The following is a 15,676-nucleotide window of genomic DNA, read 5'->3' as shown; positions in this document are numbered from 1 at the left end:
AATTCACCAGAGCCAGAGTGGGGAGCAGAGCAGGCAGAAGGACCGAAGTACACTGCTGAGGGGAGCAGCGGGCGGCAGGAGAGGTCTGCGCGCCATGTGGGACCCTCCTCTGGTGGCCGGGGAGCAGCCGGGGATCGAACCGGCGCCACAGAGGCCGCGGGCAGCTTCGCAACCCAGCGCTCAACCGCTGTGCCACCAGGGAGGCCCTCATTCCTGACTTTAATGGAAGTTTTTTTGTTGTTTTTCCATTAAGCAAGGTGCTGGTTTTTGGCTTAAGAAAGTATCATCCTACTTGTATTTTAGTGAGATTTTTGTTAAATATGCTGGATGTTGAGCTTAGCACATGCCTCTTTAGTATCTGTGGAGAGGTTCAGATGACTTTTCTCTTTTGATTTGTTAATCACCTTCTCTCTGTGTCATTTGCTTCTTCACTCTTACCCCACTGCGAGGCTATTATGAATGAATGGCCTTTTCTATGCACACCTCATTTCCCCTGCTTGGTGGTGAAAGGGGACTAGGACCCCAGAGGCTGCGTGATACTGGGTTGCTTCACCTCCTGGAGCATTCTACTTCCTCATGGGTCATGGAGGTGGGGTGACGCTCAACCCCCACCTCCCTGCAGGGGAGGTAGAAGTGCTATTCCTCAATTCCACTCATATTCCATAAAGCCCAGGGTCTGACCCTCAGCTGGAAACTAGGACTGCAATGGGAATTGGACCCTCACCTGTGTCTAGCGGAGGGCAGTGGGGGAGTGGGTGTCAGAAAGCACCAATCAAGCCATTGACCAGCCTCACATCAGTGGTTGAGGCTGTGGCTAGGGCGAGGGTCCTGAATGCTAGAAGGTGATGGGGCGGGGCGGGGGTGAGGAGGCAGGTTTCAGGCTGAAGCAAAAGCCTGGGTGTTTGGAAACCTGACTGTGCCTGGCCTTGCAGGCACAAGGAGAAAACTCAAGAGAGAAAACTCAAGTACAGGACTTGACCCCATGACATGAGAGAGCCACAGAAGGATGCTAATTGGGGAACCACATGTGGGTGACCCTGCCTCTGACCGATGCCTTTGTGTCTATTCCAGGTCTGCACTGGCTGGCCTCTGCTGGCAGGAAACATGGCAGAGGCCAGGGACACAGCACTATCTGTGGCCGAGTGGCTCCGGGCACTGCACCTGGAGCAGTACACTGAGCTCTTCGAGCAGCATGGACTGGTGTGGGCCACTGAGTGTCAAGGCCTCAGTGATGCCCGCTTGGTGGAGATGGGCATGCAACTCCCTGGTCACCGCCGCCGCATCCTAGCTGGCCTGCTCCGCGCCCACGCAGCCCCAACCCCTGCTCCTCGACCCACCCCACGGCCGGTGCCCATGAAGCGCCATGTCTTCCGTTCAGTGCCTGCATCTGCCACTGCACCTGAGCCACTGCCCATGACTGGAGAGGATCAAGGGCTACCTGCAGCACCCCCAATCCCACCCCGGAGGAGCTGTGTTCCCCCTGCCTGCTTTTCTACCCCATCCACAGCTGCCCCAGACCCCATGCTGCCCCCGCTGCCTGCCAAGCGGCACGTGACAGAACCAAGTGTGCCGCCTGTGCCCCCTCGTGCTGGACTCCCCCGCCTGCTGGTGAGGTGAGTGGATGTCATATGGAGTGACAGGATCATAGGTGGCTGATCCCAGAGGGTGGGGGGAGCCTGTGACTTTTGGCACTGGGTAAAAAAAGGGCACCTGACACGGAGGGACCAGTGTGTGCGTAGCTGTGAGAAGCGCTGTCCAGGCCACTCTGAGCAGACAGAGTATCTGAACCTTTGGGTAGGTGATGAGCCTCGCACATGGTGCTGTGGAATGTGTTGTGAAGGCCTGGTGAGGAGCCAGCAAGGATTTAAGCAGAATGATGGGGTGAAATCTGAGTGCTAAAAGGATGACTGGCTGCTGATGAGATTAATGGGGGAAGGAGGCTGGGAGACCAGAGAGGTCACCAGGCCAGGTGAGACCCCACTCAGGCTGTGCTGGCAAGGCTGGAGAGACACAGGCAGATTGGAGTAAGTTGTTGGGCCTAGAATGGACAGGACTTGGGATGGCCGGCGTGTGAGTAGACCAAGTGGGCCACAGTGGTGTCCAGGTTTCCGTCTTGTGCTCACATTGATCTGGGGACATGGACAGAGGTGAATTTGGGAGGAAGTCTGGAGCTCAATGTGGGGCCTGGAAAGTGTGAGATACTGGGAAACTGGAGTACATTCTGGACTCAGGAGGTAGCACAAGGAGGAAAGGGAGAGCCTAGGGTGATGGGCTCGCTGAGGGGGAGCAGGAACTGCCAAGGGCCTGGTGTTTGTGCTCCCATTTCCCCACTGCATGCTGCTCCTGCCAACTGTCACCAAATCCTGAGGTTTTCAGCCTTCATCCTGCCCGTCTTCCCTCCTCAGAACTGTTTTCTGCCCTTTTGGATCCTGACTGTCCTTATTTTCTTCTACTTCTGTGGACGTTCATTTCAACTTTCTTCATATGCTCTCCTGCCTGCCATTGGCTGGGATGCCCGGCTATGAGGGAGCAGCTACAGCTGGGGCTGGATGTATGTTCAGGGTGTGGTGGAGAGTTATTGCAGTATTTGCACCTAGTCAGCCTAATCTGGGAAGGCTTTGCAGAGGAGGAAGGCATGTGCAGAGATAGGTCCCTGGTTCCTGTCTCTGGATGCTGTGCTGTTTTGTTTATCTGATATCCTTTGATTCCTGCAGCAAGCCTTCTGGGGATTTGTGTACCATTTTCAAGCAGAGAAGGAAGAGAACTGGGCTGGATCCTTGCCAGGGAGCCCCTGTTGGGCTGGCCTGGGAGGTTTTCCCTCTCCAGAGGGGAGCATTAAGCAAGGGGGTCTTGAAGGTGAACCAGGGCTGTGGTGTTTTGAGGTTTGATTGGTGGAAGCAAAAGAAAAATGGGGGGGGGGGAGGCTCCCCTGGTGGTGCAGTGATTGAGCACTGGGTTGCAAGGCTGCCCGCAGCCTCTGTAGTGCCAGTTCGATCCATGGCCACCGGCGAGGATCCCACCAAAAAAAAGGGGGGGAGTGGGAGGTTGTGCCTTTTCTGCACTCATATACTGGGATAGCATTAGGCCCCCACCCCCGGAGCCTGGCTTATAACCGGACAGGAATTTCCTGGTACCATTGCTCCCTCTAGTGGTCATTCTGCACTGCATGCAGGAATGATTTGTTTCCTCTGCCGCCCATCTTCAGGGTGGAGGTGTGGTGTGTGTCCCTGTCACTAGGGGGTGAGAGTGAGTGAACAATGACAGACCCTGTCAGGAACTCTGAGGGGATAGAACACCAGCTAGGGGAGTGAAGGCCTAGATTCCTGTTTAAGAGGCAGAGGTAGGTCCAGCTAGCTGTGTGACTCCAGTTAGGAGCTCTCTTCGGGGTCTGTTTTCCTATCAGGTGCCTTTATTGGCCCCCCACAACCCTCCAGGTACTGACATCTGAATTCACCAGACTTGCTGGGCAGAGTGAATGTGGCCCTTGCCCAGGATACCAGCCCCCACTCTAGGGCCTCCTGAGATTTAGCCACTTAGCCAACCTCGGGAGAGTGCAGGCTCCCATGTCAGGACTCTGGCCCCTTGTGACTAGAGACCCCCAAGTCATTCCATCTGAGGGAATCTGTAGACACTTATTCCTTGAACACTGGGCCTATTCCATGGGGCAGAGTGTGGTGGGGGGTGAGTTGCCAAGCTTGCCTTCCTGTGTCCAGTGTGTCCAGGGGTCCTTGACATTTAGAATTGCAGGCATCTACAGTCTGGCGCGCTGGGCTCCCAGGGGGCACACAGTGGCAGAAAAATTCAGAGCACGTGGAGCCTCATGTATGTGTAAGAAGTGAAGGCTAGGCACGTCAGGGGCCAGGGCTGCTATCCCATCTCCTCCCAGTCTTTTCCTGTGACCCAGGGCACGTTGGTGTGCAGTGGAAGGCTGCTCAATCTGGCCTGCTTCTGCCCCCAGCAGGAGTCACCACTCTCATATGGCCTCCTCACTTGCACCCTCTGATGACCTGGATCTCACTTTCTCACTCTTAGGGCCTCTGACATCAGATCCTGTGGTGACTGAGGGAGTATTTCTGCCTCACTTCAGCCCTCCCCCAGACTCCCCAGCTGAATTCGGGAGTTTCTGCTTGGTGTGAGTGTATGTGCTGTTGACACAGTGACTCCACGTGAGGGCATGCCAGGCCACTTTGTGTGCGTGCAACTCTGTGTGAGTATTTGTACAAGCTGTCAAGGTAGTAGCATGTCTGTATTTTCACATCTACTCAGGGTCTAGCGGAGGCCATGTGTGATGCTAAAATATACATGCATGTGGAGATCTGTGCAGTTTCAGTGGTGATTTGCTGTGGTCTCTGTGAGATTGCTGGGGCCTGTGTGTGCACATACCTGTGCCCACATGACCTGGTCTCTGTGGTGGGGGCTCCAGCAGCATGTGTCCATTTGTGAGTGAATTGGCAGGTGTATCACTCGTGTGCTATTAAGTGTGAACCTGCGTGTGCGCCTGTGAGTCCACTAGAACGTCCGCTCCATTAGGGCCGGGATCTTTGTTGATGTTGTTTACTGCTGAATCCTTAACATCTGGCATGATGCCTGATAGGCGCTCCGTGTATTTGCTGAATGAGCTATGGAAGCCTGCATGCACTAATGTACTGCCCACGCTGGGCACTGTGGACGTGGAGCTGGACGTGGAGCTCACCACCTCAGATCCCTCCCCATTATCCCACTTGTGTCACCCCAGACATCTTAGTAAGGAAGAGACTTCAGAGGAGCCAAACAAAAAACAAGTAGGGATAAGGTTTCCTCCGCCCTCCCCTAGCTGGGTCAGGACTCTCAGAACCAGGCTCTCCATTCAGCCTGGCCTTGGACTACCCCACTGCAACCCCAGAGAGTCTGTACCCCACCACTATTTAAGTTTGTACTTGCAGTGGGGAACTTGCTGAGGAGTCCAGAGTTGCTGAGGAACTTGCTCAGAGTCACACAGCCCGCCAAAGGAAAGGACAGTATGCAGACCCTGCCTCCCGGCCTTGGGCTCAGTCCACTGTCCTCCAAGTATCATAGATGTGAACCCTCTGGGCCAGCTTTCCTGAGAGTAGCAGGGGGGGCATTTCTGAAGTAGGGTTCAGCGTCACTCCACAGAGCCCCTCCGAGACTGCTCTAGGCCTCAATTTCCGCTAATATCTGGAGATACTTTAGGAAGAGGGGGTATTTGCCCAGATGGGGCAGTTATCAGCTGGAATCACACTGTGGCCTCCCTCCTATGTCCTTGGCTCCCCTGCAGCCCAGCCAATCCATGACCTCCCTGAAGGCTGATCACTTGTTGCTGGGGCAGAACTTACTCCCTTCAAAGATCCTCTTTCTCAGCCTCTCTTGGGTTTCCTTGTGCCAGTGAGGAGAGGCTCTCCAGGGCCAGGGATTTCTGGACGTCCACTCGTAAGGCTCCTCCAGAAGGTCCTGGAGTGGCGATTATTCCATTCCTGCTTGGTGTGGGGGGTGGGGGCAGCTTGGGGGCGGGGAGGAAGCGTCTGCCCCGGGGGATTCTGGGTGACTTTTCTTTCTCAGTGTTTTCAGGAAGTGTGTTGGCTGGGGCTGCAGGGGGTGGGGGAGGCAGAGAGCAGGAAGCCTAGGGAGACCAGAGCTGGATGCAGGCACAGACACTCACACTCTCACAATCACACACACACACACACACACACACACACTCTGACAAATCCACAGTTACACATAGACACACACACGCAGATGAGTGATCACAGATACTCAGAAACACAAACCCCAGACCCACAGAGTGGTACCTACACTCACACAGGGCCTCAGACACACCTCCGGAGCAGGGCCTAGGCTGTCTGGGGGACCAGTCCCAGTGGGACACAGGCTGAGCGGGCAGGCACCCAGGACACCTGAGCACACGCCGCCCACCTGGCCGGAGCTGTGAACTCCTCGGGCCTGGGACCTGCGGGCCTCTGAGGGTGAGCCAAGGGCCTGGGGCTGGGTTGTTGGTGGAGGAGGGAGGTTTCACTTGAGGGCCTGGGAGGGTAAGAACCCCAATTTGTCTGTTATTTCTGGGCTGGGTTTTCTGTAGTGCTCCCCCTCCTCTTTTTGCTCTCAGAATTTCCTCTCTTTCACTTTCTCTATTTTCTCTCTTTTTTCCCCTGCCCTTTCCTCTTTTGTCCCTTCTTTTTTTCTTCCTTCTGGACTTGCCAAGTCTCCCCCTCCCTACCAGTCTCTCTCCTGGGCCCACTGGGAACCATGATAACCTACCTGTTTTGCGGTCTTTGGCAGCGTGGCCACACAGACTGCTCCTTTGTGGGGTCTCTGCCCTTCAGAGGCCTGGGGCCGATCTTCTCAGTTCTGGCATCTGCTCCCATCTCCCTGCACCCCTTTGAGGGGTCCTTTGGTTGGCTTAAATTTGACTTTTCTCAGTGGCAAGTTCAAAGGTGCTATGGCTCTGGGCACCTCCTACCGGACCTCTACGCCTGCCTCCTTCCCACCCTTCCCCAAGTCCCAAAGGGCTGGCACATAGTTCCTTTGGTTCCTACCCCACCTCCCCAGGGTGGTGGTAATGGTGGGTACCTGTGTTGTTGTGGGGCTAGACTGCCCAGTTGCTATGGATCCTTAATGAAATCCCATAGGGCTGAACTTCTTTACCTTGCTGCCCTCACGAGCCAGTACAGAGCCAGACCCAGGAAGCGGAGAGCTGCCAGGGGAGACCTGGGTCTCTGCCTTCTCCTACCCATGACAGAAGGACTGGCACGCAGGGATCTCTGTGTCAATCTGGTGGTAGAAGTGCCATGAAGGCCCAAGAACCTGCATGGGCTAGTGGAGGGAGCATTTGGATGGACTTCCTGGGGAAGGAGGTGTGTCCTGAGCACAACATGATTCATGATCCCAGTCTCTGTGGGTATTAAATGAAAAAGGCCTCCAGAAGAATGCCTGCCATATAGTTTAGCAAGTGGTAGACTTGTTTTGTTCCAGGGAGAAATGCTGAGAGCTGAATAAAGACTTGCTGTATGAGTGGGTGCCAGGTTAATCAGGGACTGCTGATCTTCTCCAGTGGCTGCGATGTGAGTGGAATGGTAGTCATTCAGTCATTCAACACACACTTGATGAAACCCCTAGGTGCTGGGTGATATAGGTGGCATGGAGAGGGATTGGCCTGAGGGCTTACTGCACATGCAAAAACTGACAGACAGACTGTAGACATCACATCTAAGCAAGAGACACCCCAAGAAGGGCTTTCTGTGCTGTGGCCTGGGAAGAAGTAAACAGAACAGAACCAGCAGAGTGCTGGAGTTGTTGACCTTTGGGTCTCATGATGAAGAAGGAAGGGCACTGACAGCCATAGAGGAAGCAAGATACAAAGATCTGAGCCTCGACCATGCCTGACCAGGGCATTGAAAGAGGAAGTGGGCAACCGGAAAAGTTTTCCCTTGTGAAAAAGGGACATCAGGGGAGGAGATAGATGTCCCCTGATCATTGGGTCTGACCCCAGAATGGAGTGTAGACCTGTTTCCCAGGTCCGCTGAGGTCAATTCAGTGAAGTTACATTGACAGGCACAACCATTCTGAGTGACTGAAGTATGGAGGCTCGGGGAGGCCCAAGGAGGCCCCAACCCAACCCAACCTGAAACATAGGCAGAAGCCTACAGTGAAAGGGGGAGGATATGTGATTTGGATTTTTTGAAGGAAGAGTAGGAGCGCGCCAGATAGGAAGGGTGTTGTTCCAGGTGGAAGGAATAGTATGTGCAAAGACCTGGAAGTATGCAATTATGGAATGTAGCTCAGTCAAGGATGGCTGGACTATTGGGTGGGAGGGCGGATTGTGTTAGTTCAAGGCCAGCTCCAGATATTAGGATGCAGCACTCTGCAGCCCACCTGCCCTTTGGTGAGTCCTATTTCTTTGGCCAGAGATTGGTATAGACAGAACTGAAGGGAGAGCCAGGGACTGCCCTGGAGGGGGCTGTGCGGCAGGTTCCTGGACCGCCTTGCACCTGAGCCTCTTGCAGCACAGCCACAGAGAGGTGGGGTATCGGGGACAGTTGTGCTGTGCCAGTGGGTTGGCTCTCCTTACTGCATTATCAGTCAGCCGAGAGGCAGCTCAGAGAGAAAACAGGCTGAGGGGTGAAGTGACTTAATTTGTGAGGTCACAAACCCCATGAATGGCCGAGCTGCAGTTCAAGCCCAGGTGTGCCTGGCTGCAGAGCTGTCTCTTTCTTTACTAGAGGCGCCACACTCCTCATTTCGCTTACACAGGCTCTGTTTACACCTGTTGCCATAACATGCATATTGAAAGTCCATCTTCATTCATCAGCATTCTGACTCTGAAGGCTCACTGTCTCCCAGCCCCCAGATAGAGGGTGTGCTGTGTGTATTTGCCCTAATCCAATAAAACAAACCAGGTGGATCTGCCCCTGCCCAGGAGTTGCTGTGCCTAGTCTTGCTGTGGGTGTAGTGGGGAAACCAGTGGGTTCAACCTCTCCGAGGCCACCACAGGACAAGCCCAGTGGGCTGAGAGGGTAGGGAGATTTAGCATGGGGGAAGAAACAGGGTGAGCAAAGGCCTGGAGGTGGGGCCACTGAGCACATGCCCAGCATTGGGGCAGATCTTCTGGTCTGCTGGGTAAGAGATCAACGAGGAACCTCCTTGCTGGGTCTCAGCCTCAGATGGGAACTAGGCTGCTCTTGCGATGCAGGCGCTGAGTGGCTGGGACTACGACCTGGGTGGAGCCCTCTGTCAGCACTGCCCCTTCCCTGGGGTTTTCCACATTGTGTCTTCCCAACACAACTTCTTCTTTCTGGGGCCTGGCCCTGACTCAGCAGGCCTCGCTGCCATGGGGTAGGCAGGTGGGGGTTAGCCAGGAGGCTTCCTGGAGGAGGTTGCTAGAATAAGGTCTGGAAGTCCATGAGGAGCTCCCACCTTCTTGGCACATAATCCCTTTCCTGCGAAGGCTCTGCTGTTACCCTCTCAGTCCTGCATGGTCACTGGGACCATCGGAACTGTGATGGCATTCCTGTTTGGATGGGGCGTCAGCTCCAGAGCTGACCCGTCCTGAACCCAGGTGGCCAGGGTGAGCTCAGCGAAGCCCTCAGATCCTGGCTGTGGCCTCATTCCTGCTGGTGGTTGAGTACACAGGCTGTGGTGCTGGACTGCCTGGGTTCAAATCCCAGGTGCCAAACCAAGGACACATTCCTCAGTGTCTCTGTGTCCTCATCTGTAAGGGGGGATAACAGTAAGCCAGACCTGATAGGGTCCTTTTGGTGAGTCAATGAATGCATCCATGTGAAGCACTTAGAAGATGCCTGGACTGCACACCCACATGTGCACACATCTAATAAGAATTAAGTCATCCAGGTCTTCATTTATTTATTAATCCCTGCTGAGTGCTAGGCACAGAGTAATAAAAAGGGCAGGGGTCCTTGCCTCAGGGAAACCACATGCAGGGGAGGCTTCAGTCACTCTAGACTCTCGGGGCAGTGATGGGGAGCAACAGAGGCCGGAGGTGGAGTTATGAGCTGGTCCCCGAGGAAGAGGAGGGCAGTTTTGCTTTGTTGCCACTACCTGCCCCTCAGCACTGCCCTCTGACCTGGGGGAGGTTGGGGAGCCGGGCCCACTCAGCCTGATTTGGTGTTGCAGGGGTCGAGCCTGTCCCTACTTCCGGTCTGACTGCCCTGGCCGGACACCTTGGAGCTGTGCTCTGAGCTGCTCAGGGGCCGGGCCCCCAGGGACTCCTTCCTCTTAGAGTCCGGGAAGCTGTGAGAAATAGCTTTGCATATCTCCAAGCACCTGCACATGTCCAGCTGGGGCCAGAACCCCACATTGTGCCCATGGGCTGTGGGTGCTGATCGGTCTCTTGGTCATCATTTACCTTTCACTGGCTTCCCTCCCAACCCCAATGCCAACCTATCTGCCTGCCTACTCACCTACCCACCCATTCTGTCCATCTGTCCATCTGTCCATCTGCCCACCCAGCCATCCAACATGCCCTTGTTGCTCACTCAGCCAGGCCCTGTGTGGGGCCGTGGTGATAGTGTCAAGTCAGATGCTGCCCCTGCCCTGAGGGACTCAGGGTCAGTGGGGGCGATGGCCTTGCAGTACCCACTGATGTCATCTTCTTCGGTTCAGTGAAACATTCAGACTCTCAAGACCACCGCAGGCCCAGTTAGCATCAGATTCCCTGAGAAGCATGGAGGAAGGGAGCAGCTGGCCACTGACAGGTCCTCCTCTGCTGTGGGGTCAGTGCTATATTCATTCTCTGTGCCCCTCCAGGGGACAGCACAGGGCGAAGGGCTGAGACAGCGGGCAGGTGTGGGGACCACCCTGGCTTGGAAACCTTGCTCCAAGGGTTCGGTATATCTTCTAACAAATTCACAGGTGTGGTTTTGGGTCCTGCATGGTGTGTACCCAGTTATAAGTCACCACATTGTGGGAAGCCCAAAGCTCAGCTTCTCCCAGTCAAGAGCCCCAGGTTGCAAGACCACGTACAGTTTCTCCCAGTCTGGCTGCAGTTCCTCACTCAGGCCACACAGGCAGTGCTGTCTAGGAATGTGGCCGATGTACCACCTTCAGCAGGTTCTAGGGGAGCAGAGCAAGGAAGCTAGCTGAAGGCCAGACTCATGCAGACAGACAGAAGGCTTTACTTTTTCTTTACTCCCACAGGAGATGAGGCCATCAGAGTACAGGGCGATATGGAAGTAGCTGAGTGCCTTAAGAAGCACAGAAACTTTGGAATCAGGGACCAGGTCCTGGCTTAGATGCTAGCACAGCACCTGGAACAAAGAATTTGCTTTAAGAAAATGTTATTTTGGGTAATTTGTTTAAGCTCATAACATGGAATCCTGGGCAGGGACTGAGAAGCATGAAGGAAGGTCAGGAAAGACATTCAGAAACAGGCCATCTGAGGGCCTCCCTGGTGGCGCAAGGGGTTAAAGTCTCAGCACTATGAGGCAATCTGCAGCCACTGCAGCACAAGTTCTATCCCCAGCCAGGGATACCCACATGGCGCAGCAGACCTCTCCTGTCTCACCCACTGCTCCCCTCAGCAGTGTGTTTCAGTCAGTCTGCCTGTTCTGTTCCCCATTCTATCTCTGGTGAATCTTCTCACCCCCACAACTCTGGCCTGTACCCCAGTTCTTCAATGTAAAAATATATAAAATCTTAAAAAAAAAAACAAACAAAAACCAGGCCATCTGAGTTTGAAGTTAAGGGATGAGTAGATATTCCCCAGTGAGAGACCAGGGGTGAGGGGATCCCTGGAGGAGGCAACAGCAGGAGCAGAGGAAAGCCTGGCATCATGATCATACCCCAGTTCCCCCTTCCTTTTGTGATAGCCCCCCACAAAAGTCAGCCACAGGAGAGTATATCTGTCATTGCAAGAAACACTGGTGCAAGAGACCAGGCTGGAAATAACAGTGGGAGGAGTTGCTCACCCCTTCAGATGTGCCTCCCAGTGAAGACAGCTGGAGGGGCCGGGTGTCTGGCTCAGGCTGGGGGTCTGTGAGTGTCCTGTGTGCTGGCACCCAATGTCTTGTCTTGGTTAATCCTCCAAACACCCTGTGAGGTTGGTCATGTAGCCCCACTCGAGAGAAGAGGAAACTCGAGGATCTGAGAGGCTAAGTGGTTGCCCCTAGACACACAGGAACTAAGACAGAGGCACGTTTCAAATCCATACCCCCAGTGCTGAAGCCCTTCAGGAGACACTGAGTCAAGGGTAGCAGTGTGATCTGTGCTGACAGACAGGAGCTCCATGGGCTCAGGAACCCAGCGGGCCCCCAAACCTGTCCATGGAGAGTCAGGGAAGATTGCCGGGGTTTGAGGGCAGGGATGAGCTAGGATTGTAAGTGAGGAGTGTAGGGGGATGAGTCTGAAGGGTCTGAAGGCCCCCAGGGGATGGTGAATATCCATGGCTGTGACCCAAGCCTGGTGGTCTCAGGACCTCAGGACTTGGTTTCTAAGGCTCTGGTTTGTGCCTTTGGCCTCAATGCCCTTTTCTGTCCTGCCCCATCCATTTGCCAGTGGACACCTTCTTATCCTAAAAAGTTTAGGTCAAGGCCTCCCCTGGTGGCGCGGCAGTTGAGCGCTGGGTTGCGAAGCTGCCCGCAGCCTCTGCAGCGCCGGTTCGATCCCCGGGCACTGTCAAGGGTCCACATGGCGCGCAGACCTCTCCTGCCGCCCGCTGCTCCCCCAAGCAGTGTACTTCTGTCCTTCTGCCTGTTCTGCTCCCCGCTCTGGCTTTGGTGAATTTTCTCACCCTCCCGTGCTTCTGACTGTACCCAGTGCATGTATAAATAAATAAATAAATAAATCTTAAAAAAAAAAAAAAGTTCAGGTCAAGCATCACTTCCTGCATTCCCTGACTCCCCAGGCTGGGGCACCCTCCTCCCAATTCTGGCTCTTGTCCTTCTTTGAGAATGGATCCAGTGGGCACATGTGATTAAAAACTAGTGCTTTGGGGGCCCCCTGGTGGTCTAGGGGTTAAGTCTCAGTGCTATCACCCCTGCATCCTGAGTTCGATCCCCAGCCAGGGAGCTAACCCATATGGTGCAGCAGACCTTCCCTGCTCCCCTCAGCAGTGTATTTCAGTTGATCCACCTGCTATGCTCCCCACTCTGTCTCTGGTGAATCCTCTCACCCACCCACCCATACCTCTGGCCTACACGCCAGTTCTTCTGCTAAATAAGTAAATAAATAAATATTAAAAAAAAATTAAAAACCAAAAAACTAGTGCTTTGGGCACAGGTGACCCTGTCACAGCCATGTGGGGCCAGCTCACACATGCCAAAGAAGGAGCCTGCTTTCTTTAGCTTTGGAGGGATTGGGTAGGGCAGTGGGTGAAGGAGGCCTCCTGTTTGAATTTGTGGGAAATGAGTTTTGCTACAACGCAGGTGAGCTGGGAAATCAGTGGGTTTGCACCCTAGCTCTGTCTCTTAGACAGTAGACTCAGCTGCACTGAGCTAACCCCTTGGTGCCTGACTTTTTTCTGTTCCCAGCCTTCCCTCTGAGGAGGAGGTACAGACTCTATCACTGTCATCCCCTTCCCAGCCAGAGCCTGAGAAGTCCCTGTCTCCACCTCCCAGCCCCCCGAAGATCCCCCCAAAGCCTCCTCGACTGGTTCCGGAGTTTGGTGAGTGGAACACTAGGCAGGAGGCCTCTTGGTGGGTGGCACCACCTTTCTTGTGGGCCCTGGACAGGTGAACATCTTTCTTTTCATTCTCAAATGGGGAGTCAGCACCCACCAATATCACCTAATATCACCTACTTACTGACTGCTTAGATGTGGGCACGTGGCAAACTTTTTGAGTCTGGGAGTATTTTCCATTGGTGAGGGTGGTTTGCTTGTCCTGGGATTGTTCTCTTTTCTCGATTCTCAATTCTTGTTGCTTTTTTGCCTTTTGTAGACAGGCCCTGCCCATGACACCCAAGTTTGCCTGCCCTTTCCTTTGTCCGCCTCCTTAGTGCTGTCCTATGAGGCTCCCCAGAGTATAAATAGCACTTCCTGTCCCGTGTGTCTTTTAATGCAAGCCAGGCTGTGGTGGGGGCGGGGTCCTTGGGTGGAGGGTGGCTTTGTGAAACCAGGCTGAGGTGCCCCAGGAGGGGAGGCCAAGATTCTTGCTTCTGAGTCTCTTCCACCCCTTTTTCTCCCCAGATGACTCTGACTACGATGAGGTCCCAGAGGAGGGGCTGGGGGCCCCAACTTGCGTGATGACCAAGAAGGTGTGGCAAGCGGTGTTTAGGGTTTGTGTCTGTCTGTGTAGAGGGCAGGCTGCCTTTCAGACCCTGGGGATCCCCAGGTGGAGAATGGGTAACCAGCTTCCAGGAGTCCCCTTCGCCTCACAGGGGTGGGGTCCACACAGCTCCAGACAAGGGATGGGGCCCTGGGGACTCTAGTCTGCCGCTCTGACTTTGGGCTGTGGCTGCATCTGGATGGGCGTGTGTGTCCTCTTTTCTCCTTGTGTGTTTTGAGCACATCTGTCCTGCAGTGTGCGTCTGTCTATCTCTGTTTCACTTTCTGTATTCCCATGTCACCCCTCTCTGCGTATTTTGTCTTATGTCAGAATATCTGAGTCTCATTTCTCTCTTCCTCTACCTTTCTCTTTGTCTCTCATCTAGGCCATGTTGGCTGATTCTCTGTGTCCATGTGACCCTGACTCCCTGGGTCCCTGTGCAACCTTCCAGCGGGGGAGGGGCATGTGAGGAAACAGAAATAAAAGTGCTGAGTCGTGTGGCTCTGGGATGGAGTGGATGGGGTTGTGTGGCAGCCTCTGGGGTGTGTGGCAACCTCTGGGACTGGAAGGGAAGTATGACGCTGAGCTGATCTGGGGAGGCAGGAGCAGCCCCCAGCAAGAGCAGTCCCGAGGGCCGTGCGTGTGGCCAGTCTGCTGAGTGAGGGGGAGGACCTGTCTGGGGACGACCAAGGGGACGAGGATGAGGGTGACCACGCCTACGAGGGTGTTCCCAAGTGAGTACACACTCTTCTTCTTCCACCCAGCCACCCCGTGCCCAAGCCCCGCTTTGTCTCGACCATCCATCTCAGCCTTCCTCCACGGGGGCCCCCACCAGCCCCCCTCATTCCCTCTCCTCTCCCCCAGTGGTGGATGGCACACCCGCAGTCTGAATTCACCCTTGCCCAGCAGCTTCCTGATCCCCGAGCTCCCGCCATACCCCATGGATGGGCTTCCGGGGGGCTCTGCCCCCATCACACCCGTCATCAAGGCTGGCTGGCTGGACAAGAACCCTCCGCAGGGGTGAGTGAAGCCTCTTGGGTGCTGCTTGTGCTCTACATGATGCGGGCAGTGCTCTAGTTACGGGTTTCATGGATCTAAAAACCAGAAGGGTTGAGGCTGTTGGAGCTGGTCTCCCTCCAGGCAAACTGCAGTCCCTAAGCATCCCCAGCAGACTGTTTTATCACCCTTAAGAGTGAGAAGTGCCGCTGAGTCTGACGCAGTCACTCCTGCTGCGGTCCATTTCTCAGTTTGGGATCCTTCTTTCTTTGGATCTAACTTTGTGGCCGCTAGAGGGGGCGGGGATGATCCTAGCGACTCTCCCCTGAACTCCACTGCTTTGCTTTGTTGTCCATCTGCCTCTCCCTCTCCAGATCTTATATCTACCAGAAGCGGTGGGTGAGGCTGGATGCCGATTACCTGCGGTACTTTGATAACAACAAGGTGAGGCCCACATCAGTGTCTGACAGGACCCCTGCTCCTCCTTGGCCCTCTGTACCCTGGAGGAGCCCCTCCCTGCATGAATCCTTGTCTGAGCTGCAGTCTGACTCCTTGAACCATTGAGCAGTGGTTCCCGCTGGTCCATTGAGCAGTGTGGGCTGTGGGCTGTGGGCTGTGGTCAGTCCCTGACTGCCTGTGGGGGATGAGGTGCAGCCTTCGTTTCAACTGAGGCTGAGGGAGTCAGGGTAGGGCTGGGTCTCTGGAGACCCAATCCCCCCACCCTCCAAGTACAGCTCCTCTCTCTTCCCCAGGATGCCTACTCTAAGCGTTTTGTCTCTGTGGCCTGCATCTCCCGGGTGACTGCCATCGGGGACCAGAAGTTTGAAGTGATCACAAACAACCGGACCTTTGCCTTCCGGGCAGAGAGTGATGGTGGGGACTGGTGGGGGGCAGAAGACTGGCAGATTGGCCAGATAAGTGGGAAGAGAACCAGGGTACATCTGCACCCCCACATCAGACCTGGC

At 54.8% G+C, this 15,676-nt stretch overlaps 1 protein-coding gene across 1 annotated transcript in view; it reads left to right on the top strand.

Moving 5' to 3' along the window:
* Nucleotides 1–1,104: 1,104 nt before the first annotated feature.
* ARAP1 (ArfGAP with RhoGAP domain, ankyrin repeat and PH domain 1) overlaps nucleotides 1,105–15,676 on the top strand; it is a gene marked incomplete at both ends in the record, with an annotated part of 36,659 nt that continues 22,087 nt past the window's right edge. Inside the window, 7 exons of the mRNA XM_084248933.1 lie at nucleotides 1,105–1,613; nucleotides 12,981–13,114; nucleotides 13,637–13,704; nucleotides 14,319–14,449; nucleotides 14,580–14,735; nucleotides 15,086–15,155; nucleotides 15,464–15,584. Coding sequence (XP_084105059.1) covers nucleotides 1,105–1,613; nucleotides 12,981–13,114; nucleotides 13,637–13,704; nucleotides 14,319–14,449; nucleotides 14,580–14,735; nucleotides 15,086–15,155; nucleotides 15,464–15,584 — 1,189 coding nt within the window. The remainder of the gene's footprint in view (nucleotides 1,614–12,980; nucleotides 13,115–13,636; nucleotides 13,705–14,318; nucleotides 14,450–14,579; nucleotides 14,736–15,085; nucleotides 15,156–15,463; nucleotides 15,585–15,676) is intronic.

The sequence above is a fragment of the Talpa europaea genome (genome assembly GCF_964194135.1).
Source record: "Talpa europaea genome assembly, chromosome: 1".
NCBI classification, from domain to species: domain Eukaryota; kingdom Metazoa; phylum Chordata; class Mammalia; order Eulipotyphla; family Talpidae; genus Talpa; species Talpa europaea.
Note: the sequence above shows the minus strand (reverse complement) of the source record. Positions and strands in the feature narration are given on the sequence as shown.